The sequence below is a fragment of the Pygoscelis adeliae genome, unplaced genomic scaffold, assembly GCF_000699105.1.
Source record: "Pygoscelis adeliae isolate BGI_AS28 unplaced genomic scaffold, ASM69910v1 Scaffold402, whole genome shotgun sequence".
Lineage (NCBI taxonomy): Eukaryota > Metazoa > Chordata > Aves > Sphenisciformes > Spheniscidae > Pygoscelis > Pygoscelis adeliae.
The window spans coordinates 5,241,070-5,253,948 of record NW_008824411.1 but is presented as its reverse complement, the minus strand read 5'-3'; the positions used below and the strand labels follow the sequence as shown (position 1 = coordinate 5,253,948).

Here is a 12,879-nt window from a genome sequence, read left to right as displayed (position 1 = left end):
CTAAATGCCAGCACCACTTCAGTTCAGAGGGATTGCGGGCTTCTTTACCAGACAAGATTTCCCAAATTCAAAATGACCTTTCAAGATCCTAATAAGAGCTAAACAGAGATTTCCTCTTCATCAGGCCCTTTCTCAGATTGATCCTTTTACTGTCAGCACATCCCCACAGCACAGACCAATGAAAGTCCAGCCCTTCCACTTGTGATAATAAACACCTCTTTTGAAGAGGGGCAATCTTAAATCATGTTGAATTTGTTACATATTCCAGAAACTATTACACTTCTGTTTGATGCACTGATTGTGTAAAGGCACAGGGAGTACCAGTGAAATAGCTGCATTTTTTTTTTTCTTTTTTAATCCAGCCATTCAGACTCTGCGCTAATACAATGGGATGCCTGCTCAGCCACCCCTCATTATTGAGGGAATGAGAGATGGATGATGGGAAAGCTGTTTATCTGGGTACCATAACGTGGGGACTGCTGTACCGGCAGCAACCACATGGAGTTAGCTTGGTGCAGCAGGTTTGTTAGCTCCCACTTAAGGGCCAACTTGGTTGCTCAGCACAGCACTCCCCAAGGATTCTGGTCGTTCATTGTTGTGTGCTGTGCCCATCCTCTCCTCCGGGCAAGGAGAAGGAGGTGTTCAGGGCTGCCCAGCTCTGAGCAGGTGGATTGTGAGGTTCTGCTCTGGTGTGTGCTGCATGAACGCAAGCTGCAGCTTCGGTTCCCTGTAAACCCTCCATTAAAGTTGGACAGCTGTGCTGCAAAATAGTGACGTAGAGACATCCTATATCAGTGTCCTTCTGTGAAGTCTTGAAATGTAGCAGGACAGTAAACTCCTTTCAAGAAAGACACCAGTGACCATTTCTTGAAAGGATGAAGTATTTCAAATACAGAGTAGTTGTGAAGTCTTGTGGTTCTATTCCTGAAGAAGTTTGGGCAGAGGGAAGTGCAGAAACAAATACAATACCGGTTCTTATGAGAGGAAAACACTGTGGGAAATGAATGACACACTGTAAAATGAATGACAAGACCAGACTAGGACTGCTTTTAACATTAGCATCAGGTTTAATCCCATAGTTGAATTCAGAAGAAACACCAAAGATATAACATGCCTGTTGATTTTTTTTTTTTTTTTTTAATAATATGTTGTGGGAAAAGGTACCAATAGATTGGGAAAAAATTCCAAGTGCCAAGAGTACGCATGATTGCCTAGAAAAGATATTACAAATGCAAAATATAAAAAGATAATAACTCAAACCTGAAATAGCTTGATTTTATCATCAGATCTCTCTTTTTTCAGCTGCAGTTTCAGGTTTGGCATTTTCAGCGTTGATTTGTATAAGGAACTCATTGTCTCCACCGTGGCAGAGGATAAAGTCTTGTAACACTGAGGGAATATAAGATTTGGTATTTGTGCTCTGTGCCATGTGCTCCTTTCTTCTAATGGTCTGGCTTATCGCCCTAAGCCATTGTCACATTTTTGTACTGAGATTTTCAATTTGGAGCTCTCGTTTTATTCTTTAGTGTTTTCCTAGAATTGTTTCTCTTTTATATGTTGCATAACGGTTTTTCTGTGTCTTTGTTGATATTTAATTATATATATGCGTATATGTGACAGCTCTCTAATATGTCATACTGGATTATTCTTGTCAATATAGATACATGTAATAAAACTGCTCTCTAGGTAATGTACATCAGTTGTGGTGTAGCACAGCTACAGAGTTCTCCTGGCACATGGTGAGAGCTGAGCAGAAAGGGGAATGGTAGTGCATTGTGGAGGTGTAATCCACCTCTATGTGGAGTGTGGGTATAGCTGTAGAAAACATAATTCTGAACTGTCTATACAATGAAGGAGCTGCTTTAACAGAAAAACAATGCATACATAAACATTCTAACATTTTTGTGAAAAGCATAGCAAAAGAATACTTAAAAAGTTGTAGATGAGACCGTTCTTCTTCCACATATGCACCTCTCCCTCCAGTCTTCTACAGTCAACTCCTACATGGCTTTAGCTGTTGATAACAAAGCATTGAAGCCAAGCACTGGGTATATATACAGCTATACCCAGCCTGTGGAGTCGTCTCAGGGAGTGAGACAATAATTTTTCATTTTTTGCCTAAAGTTTTTGTCTGAAAACTTTCACTTGGGCACATAGGGAATCATTTGTACGTATGAGAGTGCTTCTTGATGCCCATGTGGCTGGCTTTATTGAAGAATCAGAATCTATGGTGGTTTGAATCTGGTTTCAGTGGTCAAAGAAAAGAAACCCTTGGAAAAGTGCTTGGCTTCAATGCTTTGTTATCAACAGCTAAAGCCACGTAGGAGTTGACTAGAAGACTGGAGTGAGAGGTGCATATGTGGAAGAGGAATGGTCTTATCTACAACTTTTTAAGTACTCTTTTGCTATGCTTTTCATAAAAATGTTAGAATGTTTATGTATGTGTTGTTTTTCTGTTAAAGCAGCTCTTTCATTGTATAGACAGTTCAGAATTATGTTTTCTACAGCTATACCCAGGAGCATGTTCAGGCCTGAATCCCACATTGCTAAGTTGTCTGTAATAAAATAATTTGCTTTGTTTTTCTTCAAAAGTTTGCAGTAACGTGAATATCTCATGCTTCATTTTTCAGAGTATGCTTCAAAGCCAAGTGTGGTAAAGCAGAGACTGTTGTGAAGATGCTGTGTGGCTTTCTAAACTGAGAGAGAAAAAATAGAAATAGAAAGACAGCAAAATTTTCTTGGGTATATTTAAAGTTAGAATATGGTTAACTCTTGGATATTGATTTAAATACTATAAAAGCTGCTATGAGGCATCTTAATAGTTTGCATTTTCATCAAATGCCAGAGAGTAGGCTATTCTGCACTAGTAGTGAGAACAGCTTCTAGGTGTAAACAATTCTGAGCCTTTCCTTTTCAGGAGTAAACAGGCATAGTTTCAGCCCACCACCAGCATTTCCTTACACTTCCTATTTTTTTTCTTCTTCTTTCTTTAATGTAGATCGCTCTGGCTCAGCAGGTTCACAAGCCACTGCTTCCTGTGTCGGTCCTGTCTGTAAAATGAAGGGTAGTGATCCAGCCATCTAAAATAGTACAGTACTGTAGAATATCTTCATTTTGGTATTATTCTCTGCCTCTGCTGCTTAACTGCTTTGCCAAATAGTTTCTCAGCTTGGTGTTCCTCCTACACATTTTAGCACCCTGATTGCAGGACACCTTAATGATGCCCTGCCATCACTAGCTGCTTGCAGAAACAAGGTCTAGCACCATGCCTGTAAGTCAGGTAAGTACTAGGCCTGAGTTACTAATGTGGAAACAAATACAGAGAGTAGTAGTGTTGGTCTGGAAATCTAGTAAGGGAGAAATGCCAACCTTTTTATCTGCTGTTCCCAAGCTTTAATTCAAAGCTGTCTTCCTCGGTTTATGATTTTAAAGTAGTTCACTATTTTGCCTCATTAATGCCTAATACTTGTTAATGCCTTATACTAATGGCAGAGGTATTCCACGGATACCTATATTTGCTATCAGTGCGCAGTAATTACTCTTGAGAGTTGGACTTTCAGTACAAATGACACACAGAATGAATCCTGCTGTAAACCAGACCTTGTTCCAACTTTTCCAGTGTTGCCTGCACTTCTAGTTGGGAGCTTGATTTCTTTGAACCTGTGGTCCCTACAATCAGCGTAGGCAGGTTTTGGTTGGTGTCATGACCGCCCGGTTGGAAACTGGTGTTCTGAAAAGCACTACAGAGTGGTGAGCAAACCGTCTCGATTCCCTGTGACGTAACTGAAAGCGTGATTAGACCAACGCTCAGGCTCAGACCTGCCTTTCAGAATCTTAGCATCATATATTTGAATTTTCCTGCATGAATTTTACTTCTGTTCCTCAGGATACGAAATAGGGAGTAGAGTTTGTCCTGCATGCTGCTGTTGTGCAGTAGCCATCTTCAAGTGACAAATAAAAATGAGAATCACCTTTGATAACTGGAAGAAGCTGAAGTAATTTAACAATCTCTTTTCTTTAAGCAAAGGAATTCCGTTCCCCTTATAATCCAGTTAGCTGACATAGTATCCCGGGTTTCTTCTGCTGTCCTGATGGAGCCTACAAAGTTCCAAGAGCAGAGAATGATTTCTGCCCCTGGCTGAAAATTAAATGGAAGTTCATTAGCTTGGAAGTGCTGGCTGACACCTTGCTGGGGGGAGGGGACCTGCTGTTGTATTTTTTGCATCCCTTGTGCCACTTTGGACTTCAGCAGTATTTATTTTTAGTACATTTAAACACTGCAGAAGGAAGGGGCAGTTGTAATATGGCATATTTACATCATGCTGTCAGTTCCTGGCAGCTTACTCGCCTGTCAGAGAACAGAACTAGTCCATTAAGGAGGTGAGTGCTACTTATGCCCACGAGTGGTGAAACATCGTCTCAAGGGTGGGAAGGCCTCCCTAGGCTAGCAGGTTGGTTTGTTTTTCTAAGGTGCATTATGGGGATTTTTTTTTTTTTTTTTCATGTCACAGAGACAGGAATGGGCTGTGCTACGTCCCACTTTTTCCTCCTTCTCCTCTACTCTGTATAGTAAAAAGAGAGGCAAAGTCTTTACAGGAGATCAGCATGTGCTGGCTTTTCCCCTCATGTCACGCTTAAGTTCTCTGCCCCGTTATAAAAATAAAAATCTATAAATACAAAAGAACAAATGCTGAGGGGGACAAACTGGACCTGCAGTTATGTGCATGTTGCCACTTGTTAGAAGTGTGCCTAGCCCCATTCCTCCCAGGCTTCATACATTCCCTGTTTCTGATGCTGTCAGCCTCTCAGGATGGGAAACATTGACAGATAGTCCTGGCTGGAGCTTTTTTTGCCCTGCCATAACATAATATTAATTGAGCTAGGGCTGAAATGATGTTGGGCTCATCTGCTGTTGAATTAGCTAGTGCCCCATTTATACATATTTTTTTCCTCTTTGAGGGGGAAAAAATAGTTGCTATGGGTTTTGCTACCACACTTTAATGTTGCAGTAATACCTTTCTCCTGGAATTAAGCAGTTTTTAGATCTGATCTCTCATATATGACATGCTGTCTCTGTTAGTTTCAAGCATAGGCACCCTATGATTTCCTTTTCTTGGAAACTGCTCTGTCTCAGCATGTGGGTAGGAGGCCATGTAAATAAATACCAACCACTTCTTAGCCTTCAGTAGGCATTTCCTTTTTCCTGGTGGCTACAGAAGAAACACTTTCTCACAGTTGGGCATCAAACATTTATAAAACTTTCCTGCTTGTGGAATTTTTGTTTAGACAATCAGATTCTTGGTATAGTTTTTTCATCAGTTTCTATTTTTACTCATCTGTGGTTGCTTGGTTTGTCAGTAAATAGTGTCTGTCAGAACGAACACTTCATCAGAAACTTATTAAATTTCTGATAATTGAATAGTAAATCATTATAAGCATATTCTGTAACAGTGAAAGATAAGTTTTAAAGGATAAAAATTAAGCTTATCTAGTTTTTTTCTTAGTTATGATAGAATAAATAACATTGATATTTCTGCCCAAAAGATTTTTTTAAAAATACATAACCTGTCTTAAATGTTTGAAATAGAAAACAAAGTATCTTACATTACCATGCAGTCCAGCTTTCAATTGAAAAAAATTATTTGCTTTTAATAGAAAGTTTAATATGTGTTCTCCTGAATTTATATGCTAGGATATTTTTCAAGTGTGTGTCACTTTGTCGTGGCAGCAAAGCTAACACACTGTTACCTTTTAAATGCTACCAGAACTATTTAGGACATAAGTTTATAATACCAAAACAGATCATATCATTAAAAATCAGTATTAGAGGACAGTGTACTGCTAATTTTTATCCATAAATATCTGATCTATAAGTTCTTTATTTAGTTTCATTTACTATTATTAATTTACTTTTTTATTGGTAAATTATGAATTTACTTTGCTTAGTTTTATTTATCTTAGTGGTAATACTTACTGAATGGATGACAGTATACTCTCCCCCTTTGGGGGAGAGCCCCAAAGGTTCAGAAAGTGGAAGCAGAATATAGATATGAACTGTGGTAAATGGCCATAGACTGGCACAGGACTAGACTCCTTCATCAGAATTGTTGTTAGATGAGAGAGTGAAGAATATACATATGTATGATCTTTTGTGGGTAATAATTTCTAGGATGGCTAAGCTGAGGTAGTTTGAAAATCCATCAGATACTTTTTATGTAATACTTCCACACTGGATTTGAGGACTTTTTTTATTCAACAAAACAAGACAGTAGAAACCATGCTTTTCCAGGAGGGCCTTTGAAATATGCTTTTTCCTTTACTGAGGCCTGTTATGACGCTGTCTAGGAAAGTGAGCCATTGTTGGACACGTCACTGTATTTTTATAGTTTCACTCTTAGGTACATTCTCATCCAGTTTAGTTTTGCAATCTGCTGAAGCTTAGCCAAGTTGAATTGCATCTGCCCTCGCAGTACACACATCTCAGTCTGGCTAGGACTTCTTCCAGTTCTGTGCAGTGGAAGTTACTTGTGTGTATTTCTTCTGGGAAATATGTTTTGAGAAAAACGAGTCCTCATTTGGTTTGTGCCTTTTGCCCTGTTTCATGGCATACAATAAACTACTATGACATGCGTATTTCTTTCTTGAGCCAGCCACTGTAAGCGATGTCCCAGTTCACAATTCTCCAGTAAGTGCAATGGGTGCTAGACTTTACAGCTAGTTCTGATGATGGCTAGACAGAGACTAGTCAGTCTTGCTTCATGTTGGCAGATAAGGGACTGTGAAGGAATCCTAAGCTTTCCAGCTTTGGTGATTTATTGAACTTCCGTAGAGTCATTGGGTAGCCAAATTCACGAGAACCCCATTTGGTATCCGCTGCACAAATTCCAGGGCATAAATCCTCTCCCCACTCCATTGCTGCCATGGTAATGGCACCAGCCTTAACAGTACCGTAATGGCCTTTGAAAGCTGTTAAACTCTGTACTGTGTTAGTACCCTTGTCAGCCATTTTATTGTGATGTGCAAAGCCAGAATGGGGGGATGAGGATGCAAGTGTTGCCCCTCTTGTCTTTGGATCGCTTCTACTTAGCATCAGGTGTATTTCCAAAGCAAAATGGAGAGGTTTGCCCTGGTTCATCCATCAGTATGAGGACTTCAAGGAAGTTTAACACAATGGGAACAGCTAATAATCTTAGGGCTTTTTTGTTCTGACATCATAAAGTATCTTGAAAGTGTTACTAGTCCTTAATTTGGAGTTACAGGTAGCAAGAAACCTAGAAAAGGTGAAATTATAGTGATTGTGCTGTAAATGAGAATGTGCTGTAAATGAGAGTTGTGTTGAAAATGCAAAAGGAGTTGGCTACAGCAAGAGTGAATAGATATTCCTCCTGTTTGGAAGCTGGTTAGATTAGAGTCTAGTTTTGTTTGTATATGGTACATATAAAACCTCGATGATGGTATGATTTTGATTTGTATGATTTTTGTATTTTCCACTGGAGGGATCATCAAATACCACCCCTAAATAATTAATAATAGTAATTCTAGATAGAGATGAATTTTATGTCACGGGTTACTCCAGTTGCTACGCAGACATGGTAGAAGAGTTCTGTATTGATTAGACACTTTCATTTTAGTTAAGTCTGACCCTTTTCTTTTTAGAATTCAGAGGAATGAAGAACAATTAATGTAGATGCTTATGTGTTCGAGATGGAATTTTTTTTATTAGGAAATGTTTTAAAAGGGTCAGTGAAAAACAGAACTGGAATTGAGGTTTCATTTCTGTTGCAGGTATGTCTATGAAAGATAAGCAGACATTTCAATTTTGGATATTCCCTTACGATAATAAATGTACTGAAGGCATTACCAGCTGAACAGAGCTTGCTGAGATCAGGCTTCTTTGAGACTTCTCACATAGTGTTGTTTTAATCTGTTGTTGGTTTTTTTTTTCCTAGGAAAAAGAGAAGAAGTATATGCTTCCTTTGGACAACTTGAAAGTGCGAGATGTTGAAAAGAGCTTCATGTCTAGCAAACATATCTTTGGATTGTTTAACACGGAGCAGAGGTAAGAAAATGTGCTATTCTGCAGATACTTCTATAAAACTGTATCTAGCGGAGCATTTTAATAACTGGGAGTGCAGTTCTGGTATTTCCACTATGTTGAGTGAACAAATATCTTGATACTCTTGATTTATCTGCCGCTTTGCTGTTGCATAACCATGGGATGAAAGGTTAGTGTCCTCCTAGCCACTCATGGGGTGAAACAGCTCCATGATTAGTCATCTAGTTCTTCTGTATGGCTGAATAATCATCTCCTGATCCTATTTTTGTTTTGTTTGGCAATCACCTAGGCTTACCAAAACATTCATGACTTCTGTACCTTGTGACCAGATTCAACTGGTGTAAATCACAAAAGCGTCATTGCTTTTCACTTTCTCCAGTGGAAAATCTTGCCTGTCTCTAATCTTGGGAGTCATTCTATTGTTTGTTTGGGTTTAAATACTGCTGAATGGAGAACAAATGAGATTCCTCTGCTTCCCTAATTAATTAGAATCTTTGCTTTGTAGTGTTTGCCTCATACTTTTCCTTTCAGACGCCATCCTCTGATTTAAGTGGTGTGGGTACTCTATGGAAGCCTACTCCTGATGCACAGCCAGTTCAGATTACTGTGCACAAGTAAGTCAAGGAAACATGACAACACTTAGACGTACAAGTGACATGTAAATTTTATTTTTTTTTACTGAAGAGGAGAGTTGCATTTGCAGCTGTCTCAGTGGAATTGCATTTCAGCAGATAAGGTGCAATTTCTGTAAGTTCTTTTTCAGGAGAATAAGTAAAATTAATTGCGGTGGTAGCATGGGTAGATGCCCTTGTTTTCCTCTTCTCTTCCGCTAAGTCCCTTCACACCTTCTCCCCCCTCGCATCGCCAAAGCTTGGCAATACATTCAGATGTTGTTCAGGATGATGAGGGCTGGATGTGGCTCCCTGCAGAGCCAGCTGTTGTTGCTTCTGAACTAGCCAGAAATAGTCCTTTCAAAAGCAAGGCATGCCCCTCCCTCCTGCAAAGCAAAAGCAAAACACAGGATTTCTGGGCTGTGAAGTTTCTGCTGGCCCCAGAAACATGAGGACACAACGTGAGTCTCACTCTGAACTACCCCATGAAGGCTTTGCCTACATCTGCTGACATCTCAGCTAGCCTACATGTGGACATTGTCTGCCAGGAGATGCCCTTTGAAAGTATGTCGCACACATACTTGCTGGGAATAAGATTTCAAACACTTGACCACTTGCATTTCTGGAGCACAGAAAAAAGCTTTGAAAAACTTTTTATGTTTTTAAAAACATAAATGATCTTCTGATGCTGGAAATTAATGTAATTCTGATTATTCTGCTATAGATGTGTGAATCGTCCCAACACTGCACCTACATCAGTCAAGAAAGCTAACTTTGTCCTGGTGGCTTGATATCAGCTGTACATATTAAGTTCCTTCCGTGAGAAATCTGTTAATTTTAGCTCGTTGTTTCTCCTTTGTTTTTGCTAATGGCTTTGAATATTTTCATCATCTTAAATATTAATCAGTGAACTGCTGTGAAAAATCCAAGAGAAGCATGCATTTCCATTGGCAAATTTGGGATTTATTTGGGTGTTATACATTCACATTTTCACTGCATCTCCTTACACACTGGACAACAAGGGTTTCAAAATCGGATTTCTAAAATGTTTGCCATATCTGTAATAACCCTGCCCATTTGGGCTGTGAGTAGACCCTCCAGCATCTGCAAGCTGCTCTAAAAACATCCTTATATCTATATGAACATGTTAAGACATGACAGCACAGTGATAAGATGACAAAATAACTTTGCCTTGGGAGAGGCTGTTTATGAAGGCAGTCTTCCAGCTTAAAAGGAGGCAGAACTTGTTCATGAAGAAATATTTATTGAATTCTAATTACAACGGCAATTCCTATGTTACTATAAAACAGCTGTTTTTTGATATTTCTAAAAATCTACCTGTTGGCCCAAATTGGTCAAAACAACTTTAGTATCACTTTCCAATGTTTCAATTCATAGATTGTGTCACAATTCATAGATTGTGTCAGCAGAAGAAGGGATACTGGGGCTTGAGTAAAGTGATCTGGCCCTCAACTGGGGACTGTGTTCCCTGTCCCACATTCTTAGGGAAACTGAAACAGGGAATCGGCAAAGATCTGTTGAAATAAGGAGTCTCGTTTTTGTTTTACTTTATGCTAATCTGTTGATTTCTGGTTTCTGAATGGGGGTGTGTGTGTGTGTGAATATGGCTTGCTTTTCAAAATTCATGTGCAAATTAACTTAGTTTCTGGTTGTATTTTTTTGGGGGGTGGTGTGGTTGGTTTTTTTAATTAAAAAAACCTTAGCAATTGACAAAGAAATCGGGTTTCTCTGTCTGAGTTTTCCCACTGAGGGTTCTGGTTATGGAACCGGTTTGCTGTTTAAGATGTAGATCATTAAAGAACAAAGGCAAAATCATCTGTTCCAGCTTCCATGGTAGCATGGAGATTATTCTGTATGTCTTTTTTTTTTTTTTTTTCCTTTTCATAATCTGCAGCATTTTTTTCATTGACTATGCAAACTTCCTTAATGTTCAATTAAAGTATTTTAATTTTCAAGCAAAATCCCTTTAGGAGAAGAATTTTAATGAGCTTGTTCTCTTTTTCATTCCCAGCCCCTCACTGCATAGGTATTTGCTACAGCCATATGTTTCTGATACTGTACATTTCAATAGTTTCCTGGATTATGCACGGCATTTTTTCCATTTATGAAAACCTTTCCAGTTCTGAAATATAGTTACCAGGAAAATGCTTGTTTCACTGCATAGAAGGAAAAACCATCTTGAGTTAGCTGAGGCTTGGGGATAGATGCAGAAGGAAACTAACAGTATCTGTCATTTTGATTTACTGCAGAAGTCAACAGTTCTCTGACAGGAATCAAATGTGACTTGGTAATGTACAGTAAATGGAGACTGTGACGATTGATTTCACAGTGAAGATAAATTCTCATGAAATGAACATAATTGTATGTTTATGAAAAGGCTGCATTGTGAAATAATTAAATTCTTTTCCTGTTACTTTCTAATTAAATTTTAAAAAGGGAAAAAAAAGGAAAACCTCTTGGTGTGAAATAGATATAGTATTGCTTAAAGAATGGGGGGGTAAGTTTTGTTTTTCAGCAAACTAAGTAATTTATTTAAAGTTTTTGAGTGGGCCCATCTACTTAATTTATAGATGCCATGGAAGACCTTTGGAGATAGACTCCTCTAGTTTACTTACCTTAGCAGTGTTAGATATTAAAACAAAATATATTAGAGTGAGTGCCCTTTGACTCCTGGATCATTTTTGGCTATGTCCCTCTACATGAGTCTGCCTTTAAGCAACTGAAGTTGAGCTGTAGGGTCAAGCAGTACATGTCTAAACCTAAAGCTGTCAAGAAAGCGAGTGCTATTTTGTGTTGACCATCCTTTTCTCCTCCACAGTAAACTGCTGGCAAGTCTTTTAGATTGGAAAAGAGATCAAGTATATTAAAAGTATTTGAAAATAATTATACTGTAGGAAAAAACCTAATGTTTGCAGTACCGCTGTAGAAAATAATGTGAAGTTGTGTAGATGTAGCCACTGATTGACTTTCCTAGGCAGAGCTAAGAATGGAGGAGAGAGGATTCTTGTCAGCGCCTGTGCTTACACACAGTAGATTAACCTGTGATGTCCTCATTGATGAATGTGTAAGATTCTTGTGCAGAGTTCAAGAACAAACAAAACAAATTCTGCCCATCCCAGAAAGTTTACTTTCCTTCTAGGATTTCATTCCAAACGCTTTGCTTATTCCCCACATATTTCCTGTAAAAATTATTTGCTGATTGGTGTTGCTTCTTTTACAATACTTAGGTATTGTAGTCTGGGACAAGAACTGTAGTCTTAAGTGTGCCTCCCTTTAGGACCTATGGAGTGGTCCCATCTCTCCCTAATTAAGAAGGGCAAGCAGTCATCATTTCTCATGATCTTGCCTGGTTGACTACAGGATCCACATGGCACTATTTTTCTAGATTCTGTGTCATTCTAAAGTAGTCCTTTGCCTTTGCAGTAGAGTAGTTGCACTTTTTTCCTGATTTATCAGTCAATAAATTATATTACTGTATTACAACTCTATCTAAATACTACTTCTCTTTTAAGTAAAGGAGGAGTGATGAGTAAAAACTCTCTTCTTTTGCTACAAGCAGAGAAAAAGCTTCCCTTCCACCTTTTCTCTAAGTCTGGAGAGATGAATTCTCTTTCTTTTGTGGGAGAAGAGATTCTACTAGGTAAAGATTTTTGGTGTGTTAAAATGGTAGTAGGCTGAAGTGTTTGAGTTGGTGAATTTTCAGGCCTTTCCTATTAATACTGAGAGTAGCAACCATACAATGAGGAAGAGTTACCTGGTGGAGAATCCCTTATCAGTAGTCTTTCTTATGTAGGAAGCTCTGTTCCTCTTCAGACTCATTCCTTTCCTTGAAGCCAAAGAAGCAGAACCAGTGTGTGAAATTCTCCCTTCCTTGCAGAGGAAGATGCCACCAAGTCTCTCTGTCTTTTACTTTCCTGCCCAACCAGGACCCAGATAGAACTGCCAGATGATAAATTTTAGCTACCAGGTCCTGCATACACTCTGACTGTCAGGAATCATATTGCACAAGAAACTGCGTTGTCTAGTAGGACCCAGGAAAGTATGCTATGTCTACTCAGTGAAAAGTATGACAGTGTTTATTTTGGGTGCGTGTTGTTGGCTGAGTGTTGCTCTAGAAGGGAATTGAGCACAAGTCTTCTCTGGGACTCCAAATGCACTAGAGCTTTAAGTAGTCAATTTCTTCTTATGGAC

At 38.9% G+C, this 12,879-nt stretch overlaps 1 protein-coding gene across 1 annotated transcript in view; it reads left to right on the top strand.

The window, feature by feature from the left end:
* The window catches only part of DNM3 (dynamin 3), a 153,456-nt gene that overhangs the window by 92,973 nt on the left and 47,604 nt on the right, over positions 1-12,879 (top strand). The window contains exon 16 of the mRNA XM_009320706.1: positions 7,950-8,059. Coding sequence (XP_009318981.1) covers positions 7,950-8,059 — 110 coding nt within the window. The remainder of the gene's footprint in view (positions 1-7,949; positions 8,060-12,879) is intronic.